Source organism: Homalodisca vitripennis, chromosome 1, assembly GCF_021130785.1.
Source record: "Homalodisca vitripennis isolate AUS2020 chromosome 1, UT_GWSS_2.1, whole genome shotgun sequence".
Taxonomy (NCBI): domain Eukaryota; kingdom Metazoa; phylum Arthropoda; class Insecta; order Hemiptera; family Cicadellidae; genus Homalodisca; species Homalodisca vitripennis.
The window spans coordinates 221,942,628-221,959,424 of NC_060207.1; the positions used below are offsets into that span (position 1 = coordinate 221,942,628).

The following is a 16,797-nucleotide window of genomic DNA, read 5'->3' on the forward strand; positions in this document are numbered from 1 at the left end:
GGTCTTATTTTACCAGGCGAAGTTAGGGCTAAGAAGCCCTCTCTGACTCAACCTGGAGACCAACGGCTTAAGGTGTACGAGTATTCCGAACCACCACCAATGGCCGGAGAGGCGGGCTGCTTGCAAGGACAGGATCGCTCAGCGGTCAACAATCAGAGCAGCGGCCACGCTCGACGTTGCTTGAGTCGGTTATCTTGCGATAATTTAGCCTATAATAAATAAAAACAAACACCATTGAGGAATTTATCCAATTTAATGTATATTCTTTTGATCCATACAGGATCATGTGATTTTATAATTGTACATGAATTACAATAATTCATAACCATACAACAGATTTTTCATTGATGCCTGGAACATTATTCATATTGAAAAATTTACTGTAACTATAAATAAACTTTCTTGACAATTTTTCTAGCTGCTTTTTTATTACTTTGTAAAAAACTTAGGCTGCTATTACGATGAACTAATAACAACTAGCCTAAATAATGTGTTTTGTGCAGGCTATGCTAATATACAAAGTATCAAATTTAACTGCTTGCTTTTATAATAGCAGTTGTGTTTATTAAAACTTTCTTTATTAATATTTTATCATTCATCTAGCAATCTTAAATACTTTTATTTTTGTGCGCCCCCCCCCGACCATAAGAGCGGATCCCGCCGCGGCCACACTTCGCTATAGCCGGCCCTGACTGCTCTTGAACTTTATAGACGAATCACCCACTTTCTTATAAATCATTGATTAGCTCGTGATGAATCACCGGTTTAACACTGCATTGATTTCTTCAAAATTTCTACATCAAAATTATAACTAAAAGCACTTCTTAGTGAACCGGAATGTTAATGGAAAACGATGTATAGCCTATTAAACAAATACATTTTGTTACCTACGAATGCCACATTTCCTGTCAGTGTTAATTTATGTAAAGATTCCTTTCATGTTATTATTATGTTCACGTTAATTCTAAGCAAGAATGCGTATTTTACTTGACTTTCATTGTATTAGTGGATACCACAACTGTTCAAAGTTGAAGCTCCGCAATTCAGCTGTAAATTATAGGCTATTCAGCGGGAGATTCTAGAGAGACCAGGCTTATCGAAACGATACAAGGAAATACGCAATAATTTAACCTTTCTGACAATGTACTTCTACAAATAACTTTACAATTAAATCACATTTTACTTTTCAAGGGCTTTAATATCTCAAATATAAACATAAAGATTTTAATTACTTTCCATCGAAACAAGAACGTAGCCAGGAAAAAATCTGAGGGGGGTCCAGACAACTGATATTTTCCCGTAGTGGACAGAGAGTAAGGCTCCATTTTGTTCCTTAAAAAGTTCTTGACCTGTTTCTTTGTTGAGAATAAACTTTCAGCAGTACATGTCAGTAATACTGAATTATTTAAATAATGACAATAGTTTATTACAAAAGTAATTGAAAAATTTGAAATTTTGGGGGGTCAGGGCCCCCCTCTCGCTGGCTACGTTCTTGCATCCAAATTAATTCCAGGCCAGTTGTTTGATCGGCCCAGCAGCGCTGCACGGCGGACAAATAGCGCATCACAGCCTACTTGGGTTATATCAAATGACAATTTTATCGTACATTCAATTATTTGGTAACAACGTCTTTTTCGAATATAATAGAAATATGTATGAATGAATATTATTATCCTGGCATTTCCAATATACTTGGCAAACGTTAGGAATTTTTATTATATCTGTAATCTGATTCGGGGTTATTCCTAGAAAGGACAGTCATTCATATCAGATTAGAGAGTTCGCTAGCTTTACATCTGTTAAGCCTCAGCTCTTGGCTATGCTGGATTGTTGGGGCCACTTTGTCTGTTATTCCTGTCTGCTGGGACCTCCCAGGGATTTGAACCCTTGACCTCTCAATTAGAGAGCCGTTACTATATCCTCTAGTTTACGGAGGAGTTTGTTAATTAGTTCATGGAACCCACAGCAATGCAGTAGATGAGACAGATCTTCATACACGTCAAGTATACAAAGAAAATGACATATGACAGTAGATTTTAGGCAGATTTTGTATACAAACATTTTTATAAAATGTACGAAACGTAATCCAAAGTTAATGACAATAAACAGCTGTACACAATTTCAGCTGCAGTTCACCAAAGAGGCAGAAACATTTATTTACATTTAAATTTTAGAAAATTTGAAATATCAGTTCTTGATCAGTAGTGTAATGCAGATTGCATAAAAAAAGTCGCTATCTAATTTTTACTTTATACTGCAATAGTGACGAATAAACCATTTAGTGCATCGTAAATATAATTTAAACGCTATAAAAACCACCTTAATGAACAAAGCTATGAATGTTTGCACGTAAAGTCCTTGAAACTGGTTGGCTCCCTTATTGTTTTTTTTTTTGTTTAAAAAAAGAAAGGCCGATCCCCTTTTAAGCCTTATTCTGTCCGTCCTCATAGGCCACTGGTCTGTGCGAGGATCTTATCAAACAGAATAAAGTGTAGAGTCGATACAGTACGAGGTTGATGGTACTGATAAAAACTGCAACGGTTACAGACAGGATTTGAACCTGCGTTATCTCTAACTCAGACTCAAAGTCCAACGACAGACCGCTCGGCCATCGGCACTCCCTAAAAGTTTGACATTGTGTATGGCATTTTTACTGTAGTGGAAACACAAAGGGATTGCACACTCTTCCTCTTATACCGGAAGCAGAACACAAGCAATGGAAGTAGATGTTTTTGACCAAAGTAGTCTTTTTAGCTTATGTATGCACATATTTTCTGCATCGGGGTAAAAACATGAAAGTTAATTATGATTTTTTCCCTATCAATTTGCAGTATTAAAGCATTGAGTATGTTTTCTTATTTTAGTTTCAATATAAGTGCAATTTTCTTGCATCTGGTTCACCTTAGAGACCTAAATAAATAACTAGATTCTTCACAACATTACACACTACAAATTTATCTGTATGTTCCATCTATTGTGTGTGTTTCTTATATAGGAAATGATGTTTTAAAATTAATATTCTATTACTAGAATTACACTGTCCTTGCCAAAAACTGAATATAAAGATGTTGTATTTAGGACTTGAGTTTTTTTTTAATTCATGATAAAAATCACCAATGATAGATTAGTCCTACATAAAATTATAGCATCATGAAAATAATAACAAAATCCTTAAGCTCGAGTCCAAATATATTTGATTAGAAATAGAATGAAATTAGTAAATTACTACACTATAAGGCCCTCAAATAAATTTCAACTTGTGAACCCCATTTAGACCAAAGCTATAGAATTTTGAATTTAGGTTAAAACCATGTATCCACTTTGAAACCTTTATTTCAAGGTCATTATTCAATTAAAATGTGCTTATCTTAGAGTCCAAAAACTACTGACAAAATAAAGTCCAAGATTAAAATCTTATTCGAAAGTTTTTGATTAAAATATCCAGAAAATATTTTGTGATTTTTTTACATTGAAAATCAAATGCATTAATATTCCTAGTATTTTAATTAGAAAGGTAAGTATATGCTTTAAGAATAGAGAATTTCAAGATGTGGGCTATCGTGTTTATTTTACTCAATATTTTAAACTTATTGATATTTAAAATTTTAATGCCAATTATCCTTATTGGGTCTAAAAATGAAAATCTGATCCATCTGTAGTACGTTTAAAGAGGACTGAATGGTACAAATTATGTTTTCTGTAGTGAACTATATATAATATAAATGTACCAACCAAAACTAATGCCGTGATCATTTTATATATTATAAGTAATATTTTATGTTTTAAGGAATTATTATCATAATTCAATAATGGTAGCCTACTATCACCATATCATCTTTGCAATAATTTAATGTACCTATCTATTCTTAATTATTATTAATCTAAAGTATAATGGATCCAGACTAATATGGCTATGTTACATTTTGATATCAATACTATTAATATTTGTCATATGTAACTCACATATACAATTTATATATTTTATAGCCATAAGTATATTATACTGGTAGTTAAATAATATAATTTGCTCGAAATTCAAAATGTAAATAATCATTTATATAAAGAACACACATGAAAAATGTTATTGAAATAATATAGTATCGCAATGTTCTCCAAACTGGCATTTTGTTACAAGTTTTTAAGGTGATCTAGATTAAATCATTGTTTTCACGTGAGAACTTTGAAGTGGAGAAATATCAATTTAAACAAAACCTTTTGAAAATCTGTGCATAAAATGGAAATAACTCTGCACTAAATTTGTTAATAATTTGGAAATAACATGATTGAAGTTATGTAATGCAACTAAAAATGGTGTATAGATGAGTTTGTTTTGAATACTGTTGTAAACAAATTTTATTTATTGCTCAAGCCAATCTTCTAACTTAAACCAGATCGAGATATTTTCCACTTATAAAACAAATAAAATAATCAGCAATATTAGTTTTTGTAAAAATGGCAACTAAAATAAGTATGGTAAAATTCTAATCCTGAAAATCATCCTCAAAAATATATATTTTGCTGATATGGTTAAGAAACCAATTAATCTTCTCTATGCATGTTGAAATGGGTTTCTTCAGTTTGGAACATTATTTCAATGCATAATGAAGTTAATTAAAAAAAATTAAATTGCTATTCATTCCAAACAAAACTGAATGGTAAAAATGTGTAATACAGCTGCAATTTACTACTTTTTATTATTTGATCCCACTACTGAACTAGAAAACGAAACTAGAACAGGTTTGATAAAAAAAGAAGAGAGATCAGGTGTGGCTGAGGTGATAACACTTATCTCTGCCTGATAACAAAAGTTTAGCCACAGCAGATGAGTCTCTAAACTCAACAGCATGGTTTGCTCATTTGTTCAGTGCTTTTGAAAAATGTTAAGTTTTGTTTTTCTGACAATAAGCATAATTAATTTCCTCTCCAATGCCGTACCTCAAGTTTTAGGTAACTAACTATTTGTAAGGTAACAAGTTTTAAGGTAACTTTATGACTATGTATCAGAACACATTATATTTTTGTTTTTAAATAGTTATTGAGTGGCGAATTGAAGAGAAGAATGTTTATAATCCGAATCATTTTGAAATCAAATGAAACAAGAGATTCTCACGACCTGCCTGTAATTAAAGGTAGTAAAAACTAGTATCCTTACGCAAGACAGTACAATTTAAGAGAATTTGACACACATCAACTACTATTTTGTTTTGTTTGACTAATCACTTTGCATTGCAACAGATAATAGTACACAAAGGCGATTATTAGGGACTTCTTTCAGGTCAGAATCAGTTTGCCTAAAATTAGCACATTTGATTTATAATAAGCAATTATTACAATATGAAAATCAACACATTTTAACCTACTTCATTGTTAAAATGACTATGATCTACTATACATCAAACAAAATGTACATTTCAAGTTATTAATGACGTTTTATGGTCTCAGCTGACAAAACTACCTTGAAATCATTTAATGCCATTTCTGCCTGAATCCTGAAAATTAACATTGCTATTTATGCACAGGTAACATTAAGTGTGGAAAACAAGCTGTCGTGCTGTTGATAGTAAAAAATAATACAAGACTAACCATATGATTGAGGAGCATATTCTCTGATGCTAGTCTCAAGCTCAGAAATTAATTGTTTGATAAGTTAAACATTCTCTTTTATGGCTCTAATCTTAAATTTTCCAGTTTACATCTTGTTTACAAATTTCTAATACAATTACAATTTTGAGATGTGTTGGCCCCACTGCAGAGAATTATCTTCAGTCAATAAGGTTAAACCAAAACTGGCAGAACCAGTAATGTATACCACGGAAAGTGAAGGAGATGGAGCTTTACTGTAATTGGCTGAAGCTAAACCAATCACCAATCAATTTGGCTGAAATTCTGATAGAGAATACAATAGATTTTTCCTAGGTCATTATCATAACACGCAGGTTTGCAAAATTTTTCCCTAAGGAATTTAAAAAAATATGACCACTCTTAATATAGTGATATCGATTTTATTATAAGATTTTACGTAACATTAGATTATAAGTGAGTATATTTATTTATTTATTAAATAAATATTCTATTTATTTTATAAATAAATAGAGTATTAAGCTTTAATTGTGTTTCCTTATATTATAATTTTATCTTTTTCTTAATGTTTAGTAAGACCATCAATTGACTTCAGTTGTTCTGGGAAACTGTCTATTACTGATAAACGCAAATTTTATTTATTTATTTTAAGTCAACTTGAAGGTGATTCAGAAAGAAGTCCATCGTTGTACCAGGTCACTACATCCAGACTGACAAAATCTGCAAGCGTCTGCATGCTCCTTACCATTTTTTGAGATTCAATCTTAGCTTATCATCACACATCAGTTCCATGCGTAATTTTTCAGGTCTAACCTCAGTAGTATAGAGCCAGTGCAGTAACTTAGGTTTCAACTTCTGCATCTCCTCCACCAATCGTTTGATTGCAATAAGTGGATACTTCAATTATATTACTCTATTGCAATGTGTTCCCCAATGAACACCAAGATACTTCATCTCTACCAGCATTGTACATATTCACCCTTTGTAATGTTAAGGATTCAATATTTTCCTATTATGTTCTCCTTCATGTGATGGGTACAACAACCGGTAGATATGTAAATAATGGCCAATCCTTGTATACCGTTTGTTCCAAGAAATTCGTTTATCAGGTCTGTAAATGTATCATTGTATTTACCAACAACCAGGATCATCAAATCATCTTCATATCATTAGAAAATAATCCGCTTTAGTTCACTTGCATTATGATGTCATCCATCACCAGATTCCAAAGAAGAATAGTTCCAAAAAAGTCCTCTCTGAAAACAAATCTGTGTAGTTTTTACCATCACAGCATCGTTCTGAAAACCAAAAAGTGGACGGGCTCATTTTCTTCTGAGGAATACTTCCAAATTCAATGACAGGAAGGGACAAAATCCCAGGCTCGGAAGCCAGAATACTCAGGGATAGTATAGAACAAATATATAAAATAGAATGAAGAATTTAAATTTCTGAATAACATAAACAATAATTATAATAAAAACTTATGTGTTCTGGTTTTCCGCATTGTAATGGTAAAAGTAGATACACTTTTGATATAGGTACTGTACTTTATGACTTTTTTTTTTGTTTTGTATTTATACAGTACTTTTATAATAGTTTTTAATCAGAATTTTTTTTGTGTTTCACACTTTCACAAACTTAATACGATGTTGAAGGTTGTTGGTCTTTTGTGTATTCTATTCACGGATCAAAAAGTACAGATACCTGAGTTTGAATGTTAACCACAAACTAAAATTACATTAAAATTTAGTTTGTTTATTTCTGCATTTAGATCTATGAAGCAAATTATTTGCAAATACTGTAATAACTTCATGTTTTGATATTGGTAAGAATGAATAAAGGTGTAAAACTTTTGACTCTTTTGACACAAGTCAAAAAAACTTCCAACTTTGAAAACTTATAATTCAGAAACTTGTGATCATATTAACACTAAATTTAGGTAAAAGTGTACTGTTTATTAGTATAAAATTTTACAATTACATGAAAAAATTATTATCAAATTACTATTTAACTTTGATTCTTGACCGGGACGGTTCAACAAATTCAACATTTGTCACGTTAATTAGGCGTTTAATTTTATAACTACTATTTAAAACTGTAATTTTTAACACCAGTTTAACTGAAGAGATTTTGGTAATTCATCACGGTTGATGCCTGCTCAAAGGAAGAGGTTACAATAATAAAGAGGAAATCAATATAAATAATGTTCAAGGGATCACACATAACAAAATACATGTTAAACATGAAGATTTTGTACAAAAAAAAGGTATGGAAGGACAATTCTTTTATTGCAGATTCATCTGAGGAAGCTTGTGACTATATACTGAAAGGTGAGTTTGTTGAGGAATATTTTAATTTTATATTCATTAGGTATCATCTAGTATTTTATAGTCCTCATCTTCAATATGGTGATCTTGTTCCTAATAACAGTCTGCAACTTAAAATAAATTGTATGTATTTATTTACATCCACTTATAAGTTTGAAATGTTCTTTTACATCTGTTTGTTCAACCTCGGATTGATCTTAGTGTAGCCAAATGATACAAGTAAGAAAATTTGACATTATTTTGATTCTTTCAGGTTTCTTAAATAAAAAAGCTTATTTTTTCAAATGAACTATTATAATTTTGGTTACATTTTCACTATTTAAAACCCAATAATTAATTAAAAATAGTATAAATTACATCTGCATGAAAATTGTACTTTTTCAAGAAAAGAGTGCAAATTTTGCATATAATTGACTCCCTGGTTACCCAAATAACACTTTAGTAAAAGAATTTTCTCAAACTTCAGTGGCTTGAAAACAACAAAATACGGGTATGAGGTTTTTAACACACGTAAATGGAGAAAGTACTTGCCGTATATTGGCACATTTATTATTTTGCTGTAGAAACAAATAAGTTTTTTACTCAGTGAACATCAAAGCACCATGTTACTAAATAGTGATATTGAAAAATACTGGTGAAAAACAAGTTCTACCCCAAATGTATCTCAAACATAACAACCATTATTAGTTTTTAGATATAAGTAGAGTTTCTTGTCTCTCCAGGTACTATAACAAGCAAGTCTGCCAGTGCCAAGGGTTCCAGCCAACACCCGATGTTGTCCCTTAGAGAGGCATTTCAATATAAAAACTCAATGTACTTGCAGGTTATGACCTGGAAGCCTCTTGTGATTACGATGAGGACTGTATTGCTGACCACTTTTACTGCCGTAACCAGCAAGTCTGCCAGCGCCGGATAGGGTTCCAGCCAACACCCGATGTCATTACTTGTCCCTTAGAGAGGCATTTTAATATAAAACTCAGTGTACTTGCAGATTATGACCTGGAAGCCTCTTGTGATTACGATGAGGACTGTATTGCTGACCACTTTTACTGCCGTAACCAGCAAGTCTGCCAGCACCGGATAAGGTTCCAGCCAACACCTGATGCCATTAATTGTCCCGTAGAGAGGCATTTTAGTATGAAACTCAATGTACTTGCAGGTTATGACCTGGGAGCCTCTTGTGATTACGATGAGGATTGCATTGCTGATCACTCGTACTGCCGTAACCAGCAAGTCTGCCAGTGCCGGATAGGGTTCCAGCCATCACCAGATGGCATTACTTGTCTTGCTAGTAAGTGACTAGTGTGAAAATCATTTTACATTTTTCAATAGCGATTTTTTTCTTTTAAAAGAATTTATTAACTTGTAAAACATCATAATTCTTCAAGAGCTAGTGCTCCTTATCTTTCTTAGTATGTAATAAAGAGTTGAAATTGTCAAGTATACCTTAAAAAAATCATGATATTTCTTTACTTTAGTTGACTACCTCCAATTTTTCTCTCTGCTGGTACTAGTGCCCATGACATCAAAGCTCATACAACAAAGAACTCACTTCGGTTTGGGCACTTCTATTTCCCTCTTAGCCTCAATAGTTGACCATCACAATGGACAGACAATGCAAGACTATCTTCTTGTCGAAATGAATCATTGTTTACCAATTAATTGGCATAAAGATTTCACAGCAGTTATGTGGTAGAACATGAAAATGATTCCTGTCCATTAGTAACACGGAAGATTCGAGATTTGATTTGATATAAATGCTTCTACAGGGTGGGCAAAAAGTCTGTACCCAATGGTACAAGCATTATCCAGCGCATCACAAGTTTTTTCAGCAAGTATCAAGTGGTGGTTGGGAGTAATATTGGTGGAGGGGCAAACTGAACTGTTAGGAGCAAAAGAGGTGGAGGGGAGATGGAATGGGTTGACAGTTACAGCCAAAATCAAGCTACCAGTCTGCCAGTGTTATAGGGAACAATAGCGGATACAAGTATATTCACAAGTAACCAGCGTCTGTTGGCTTGTGTTTGGGTTCATGAACGTCCACAAGAAGTGGAAAAACTTTGAATCAACTTAAGAACAACTTTGTTGTGCGGTTTGGGTATCCTCCCTTTTACGAGAAAGTCGAGAACAATCCACCACATATGATGATTTGGGCAGGAGTGATAGGTAAACATCTGTTTGGCCTTAATTTTTGTAATGGGTCTTTAAGTCGGTAAACTTATCTGAGAATGCTGAACGAGTGTTTGTTCCACAATGAGAGCCAGAGGATTAGTGGAAACCATTACTTTCCAACTGGACTGTGCTCCACTGCATTTTGCATTGACAGTTTGAGGTTGCCTTAATGAAATTTGTTCTAACCACTGGATTGGTCAAGGATTGGATAAATACCCCTGCACAATTGTCCTGACCTCTAAAATACCTCAGACCTCACCACACCGGACAATGCACTCTGGGGTATTATTAAAGGACGAGGTGCGGAAACATCGATACATGCATTGATTCAGTTGAAGGAAGTAGTTCATGCTTCCTTTACAATAATTCCATCAGATTTGCTTAAAAAGATGAATAAATGAACACGGCACCGAATAAACCTGTGCATTCAATATGATGGGATGCACACAGACTTGTGGAAGCCCAATCTTGAAATAATAATAAGTAATAGTAAGTTAAAATAATATTATTTTAATACAGTTGATTTAAAAAAATTTAATTCCAATTGTTTTTCATTTAAGCAAGTAGTGGGTACGTACTTTTTGCCCACTCTGTACAGAAAATGCAGAATATACCACATATTTCTGGTATGCAAGTATTTTTGCCCAAAACTATTTATTAATTACTGTTCTTAAGACCAGTGGCATAACTAAGTCGAGAATGAGGGGTATAAACCCCCTTCCCCTCCAAAGAGCACTAAAAATAAATAAAGTATTTGTGTAACAGCAATCCATCTTCTTTGAAATATAGCAGTTCAATATTTTACTTTAAATTAGGCCTATCATGCAGTGTGACGTGGTTTTCAATTAGATTCATCCTCCCCTACCCCCCAAATTCTTTTTACGTCAACGCTTTACGCACTTAATTACTTCTTTTACAAAAGTAATAAAATTAAACAACACATTTAAGAATAGTAACATTATCACCGTATAGTTTTATCCCAGACCAAGTAGTAGCAATGAAACATGACAATAGTTTCAGTAAAATATTTCAAATGAAGATTGCTGCTTGGCTGTATCATTACAAAACATTGTAGAGTTGTCCAGAGCAAATATATTACAGTGAAGTGATCATCTAAATTTGGGTTATTTTATTACTGTTACAGCCGTTGGAGCTAGATGTCACACAAATTTCGACTGCATGACACTGCCCCAGTCAGAATGTCGACAGGACGTCTGCCAGTGTCAGATGAACTTCGTTCCAGACGCAACAGGAGCACAATGTTTGGCTCGTAAGTTGGTTTGTTCCTTATTTCCTAGAGTTGGAAAACTTGTTAGGCTTGAAATATTTTCTTTTGCCCACTTTCCTTCACAGATTCAATAATAAACAGTATTTTGTTATTTTTAGTAAACATTAGTTATGTCTGATATTATAAAAATAAATGCTGATTATAATACAGATATTTAGTATGACTTCGTAAATTTGGGTAAACATTACTTTTATTTATTGATGGGCGGTCATGTTTTTGAGTTATTTCGTATGAAGTCATTTACAGCAGAATGTACAGGGTTTTTACATTCACAAAACAATCTTTCATTAAATACGGTAAATTTCCACTTAAAATTATTGTTCAAATATTTGGATTTTTTAAGTAAAGAACAAATAGAACACGTACGTTTTAGATACGTTTTTGGATCTAAAACGTATAAACTGTTTATATATGAATACTTCATAGGAAATTGCTACACACAAATTTAGGTCTTGTAAAATGAAACCTAATTACAGTTTTTTTCATCAAATATAAAGTGGAAAACGTTATTCAAAAAAATTTGAAATAATTTTTATTTTTTTGTAGTTTTGGCATATTTATCTTTACATAATATTCAAAAACAAATAGTATAAAAATTGAATTACGCAGGTTAAGATTTTCAACAGACATTAAGGATGTCTATTTATTGACATTGAATAAATTAGTAGCTTCACAATGACTAAAATTCTTGAAAGAGCAAATACTTTTTGTGTACCATTCTCAAAGTGCTTACAAATGCAAACACTGTGTATACAACCAAAATGGAATAAAACATACATGAAATCATGAAATTTCAAATGAAACACATAACATATTAATTCAAAACATTGTTTGAAACAAATGAATACCTAACCGAAGTTACTATAAACCGTTATTTATTCACTATTATTATTATTATTATTAACGTAGTTGAAACAGAGTTGTTTGTAATGTTTTATTTTATAACTTGCTAATTTGGTTTTAACTTATTTGTATTATTACATTTTCATATTATATAGGTTGTAACATCTTAAATGAAATATTATGCATCACATGTCATTTATTTGTTGTTTTGAACAGTGTATTTAATTATTTATTTTATTTTATTACTATAATTATTACAGTTAAACAAGGAATTCACTAAATTACAATTTATTAATTTGTTATCATAATAAATTGCTGTCCATTCACAGGAAAAAAAAAACACGCATGTATTTATTCTAAATTTAATAATGATTATAATGAAACGTAATTACAGTAGTATTACACAACTGCCATGTCCATCATCACTTGTTATTCAGAGTGTGGAGACATTTAATGTGAAAAATAAAGCTTACGGTTATTTTGTCACCCACTGTATGTTGCTGACCACATTTCACACACTACCAGTATAATCTCTACATGTTACTGGTCATACTCCCAGGTGTGCCGGATATAAAGGGACTGTGCCAGCTGGACAACCAGTGCCAGGCGAGTTTTGGTGACCAGAGCCACTGCTATGCCGGCCGCTGCGAGTGTATGATGAGACATCACTTCTTAAATGGCCGCTGTTTTTTAACTAGAGGTAAAAACTGATACAATTTTGTAAGTCTTTAGAACAAACCTCACCTTTAACCCTTTTAGCGCCAAGCATATTGGGCAGATCGTGTCATATAACGCCAGAGTTACTGGTGTGGGTTGTCCCGCGGTAGAGCCACTGGGTATGTCGCAGTAGTGTCAAAGCAATTTTACAAATTATGACTCACATAGATATAATTCATTCTCATTTCGCAAAATTTTATGATAAACAAACGATTTTTGTCTAATTTCGTTCATTATTAATAGGAAAACCATGACATGTAATAGAATTCTTGAAATGTTAATCTGTTAAAATTGTATACCTTTAAAAGTTAGATACTTTTTCCATTTTCTTTTTTTAAATTAAGAGTTCAATAAATGCTTCAACAAAATATTTACTCAATAAACCTCTGTATTATAGCGTAAAAATATATTTAATTGAGAAAGACCTGTGAAAATTTGGTAAAATAATACAATTAAATAATTTACAGATTTATATATTTATTAGTAACAAAGTACAAAACTGAATTTTACCATAAAAACACATGTATCATTAGAAAAAACATTTTTGTGTATATTGTTATTTTGTTTGAATATTAGATCAATGTCTATGCATTGCTCCTTGCTATAGTGCATTTTACAAAAAATGCATGAATACGTACTAATTTTGTTGATATTAGTCAATAAATGGTTGTATACTGAATGAAAATGTTGAGAGCCTATATATAGGGCTCTTGGTGCTAAAAGGGTTAAATTTAGTCAGTTACCTATAAAGAAATTGAATTGTCCATTCAATTTTGTCTTAACTTAAAGGTTGAATTTTCAAAACTGTTGTATTATTGTTTGAATTTCATCTGTATCACTCTGAATGTTTTGAGACACTGACAGACAGTGAACACTGCCATAATCTTATCATTCTTATCTGATTTTCTGAGCATCTGGCAGCAAATTTGGTTCATCAGTGTGATCATGTCATCTGTTCAGAAAGTTCAATACCTTGACGTCAAGGAGTTATCAAGATAACATTTTCAGACTACAGTTTTCTATGATTTTAAAGTTAGGGTTTTTCAAGAGGAGTGCGTTGTACATCTCCAAACTGCTCTTGGTTCTGAAGCATCATCTCATGCTTGTTTTAAAATGGTATTCAAAATTTCGAAGAGGCTGAAATTCGCTTTTTAACTCACTTTGCAATGACCTTTAAAGGTAGGAAAACGAGTGAGCCACGAGTAGCATAAGAATTTGTCAGGAGTGTCCCCTAAAATACATATAACATCTAATTCATGACATCATTATATTTTTGAGAATTGATTTAAAAAAAATCAATACATACCAACTGTGAAAACTTACAACAAAATACCCATCTCAAAAAAGCTAAAATGAATGTTTTTTTTTAATTGCAGATCTTAACGAGTTCTGCGGCAACTCCAGTGAGTGCTACATCGGACCTGACTACACCAACGTTGTGGAGTGTGTGGGACAGAAATGCCAATGTGTCACAGGTTACTACATCGACGAGTACCACAAATGCAAAAGTATGTTCAATTTGAAAAGTGTCAAAAACTTTTACACTAACCTTGCAACATCTGGTTCTTAATAAAATTGTCACAGTTACATATAATATACTTTTAAAAACAAGCATGCTTTCACAGTAAGTAATTTTTGGAGTTATTGGAGGAAAGATCATCTAATTCTGCTGCCACATTTGGAAAATGTCTCTGAACACAGTTTAACCAACAAAGGAGCCATAAAAGAAAAGAACTATATAAGAATAATATTTACTGGAGAGACATTAATGAAGATCTTTAATAGATATTGGTGTTTAGACATTTTATATTTTGTACATTGTGTATCCATGTAAACAATTTTAGCATTATTATAGCTATAGCAGTTATACATTCATTATTTATTTTAATACACTATCTGATCCCAAGGTTTTTTTTAGGTTTTTGGTAGTCTTATTGGTTAGGCTTTGCATTCACCTCAAGTCGGCCAAAGGGAGGATTGATGAAGTGTAGGGGAGAGCAGCCTCAAAAGAAAAAAAAGAACAAAATATGGAAAATGATAACTATTTTACAGTTATAGGTGACCTGTAATTTAAGAAATTATGCATATACAATGTATTTGTGCGTTTAGAAATAGTTACTTTGAAAGTAGCGCCATCTGGAGATTCACAATTTTTGCTATGATGGAGGCAGTTTAATCTAGGTATATATAAACAATTTTTTTTTAAATGCTTAGAGGTAGATTTAACCCTCCAAATGCTATTGATATCATTTTAAAGTGCGGGCCCATTTTAAAACTTTTGACATGGTTTTTTTTTTTAAATTACATTTCAAATAGAAAAATGTGTACAAATATCAGGGATTATACATAATTTTTATTAGAAAAACAAGCTTTATGAGGTAAAGAAAAAATAACACAATTTTTCATTTAGAGAGATAGTCTCGTTGACTGGTAGAGTAAAATCAGTTTTATTTTTTTTCAATTTATGAGGTATAGTAGTTTTTTTTATATAGCAATAAAATTAAAAAATATATCATTGTTTCAAATTTTATTCTGAATAAAAGAAATGTGCATCACGTTTTTGGAAAAAACCAATCTGTCAGTCTGCACCCATCTAGAAATGTCGAAAACAAAGCTATTATAAGGAGAGCTTTAGATATTCGTTGTCCTCTTTCAAAACCAAGGCCAAGAGGCAGGCCAAAACTTGTTCCAATATGACCGCGAAGTAAACACGCTAAAAGACGATTTTTTGACCTGCTTATACAAATATGAGCTAAAAGAAAATAAACTCGATATGGACATAATAAAACAGAAAAAGAAAGCTTATGACAAAACTTCAAGAACTTAGACAAGCAGCTGCAAATGAACACATAAACAACTCTGACAACAAATCTAAGGCACAAGAGCAAAAACTGCTAACAAAATATCAACATAGATTCCTGAAAGGGAAGATCCAACATCACTGCCATAAAAAACTTAGTAGTATAGTAACACACTAACTAGAATATAACAAATTTGTCTCAGCCATTTTTTAGACTACATCAAGTCAATCAAAAGATGGTCTAGGTGTTGGTATTTACACACAAAAGGTCACAACAAACAGAATTATAATAATATTTCAAAACATTGGCAGCCCTTGAAAAGTTAGCAATTGGAAAATTGTACATTGAAAAAATAACAGAGTCGGAATAATAATATACCTTATTAATAATACGATCAGAATTGTATTACCGATGTACCATTCCAAATATTACTCTCTATTTTTTTTGTTTTAGGATCAGCTGGAGTTACGACTCTACCAACAGTCTTTATTCTACTGGCCAATCTCACTTTCATATTCATACCTTTTGTACTGTACAATAAATCATTCATTTAATAACACTTGTATATTCTGTGACCTTGAAAATTACATCCAAAATTCAGGTAATATGTATTTACCTGACTGAAAAATTAAATTTATAAACTTGATTGATGGGATTTATATTTAAAATTTATTATTTATTTAACCCAACTTCAAACTAGCACAATTTTTAAGTACAGAACCTTTTGTGATGTTTCATCGCTCCAGTGACTCATGGGTACTTTTTGAGTTGTGTTTTTGGATTCCAGGGCACCTGCTGACAATTTGAATTAACCATTTGTTATCAGCATCAGCCAATCAAATAGACTGAAATTGTAACTTCCATGTTTTCACTATCTTTATTTTCATACTGTCTATCTCCTTTTAACCCCTTTAACAGTTATAGACATTCTAAAATGTTTCCAGACGGTGAGTCACGTGTTTAGAAATTTATGACCTCAATTTGTTATTTGTTTTTATTTTGGTCTATTAAGCATGTGGAGCACTCAAAGTGGAAATATGCGTACTTTGTGAGTATGATGATAGAAGGA

At 32.1% G+C, this 16,797-nt stretch overlaps 1 protein-coding gene across 1 annotated transcript; it reads left to right on the forward strand.

Annotated features, from left to right (window-relative positions):
• The first annotated feature begins 4,797 nt into the window (after nt 1-4,797).
• Nucleotides 4,798-16,287, forward strand: LOC124353091. The gene is made up of 6 exons (XM_046802910.1): nt 4,798-4,947; nt 9,067-9,198; nt 11,224-11,349; nt 12,770-12,910; nt 14,304-14,435; nt 16,182-16,287. The coding sequence occupies exons 1-6, from the start codon at nt 4,878-4,880 to the stop codon at nt 16,280-16,282; spliced, it is 702 nt and encodes a 233-aa protein (XP_046658866.1). The 5' UTR covers nt 4,798-4,877; the 3' UTR covers nt 16,283-16,287.
• The last annotated feature ends 510 nt before the right edge of the window (nt 16,288-16,797 follow it).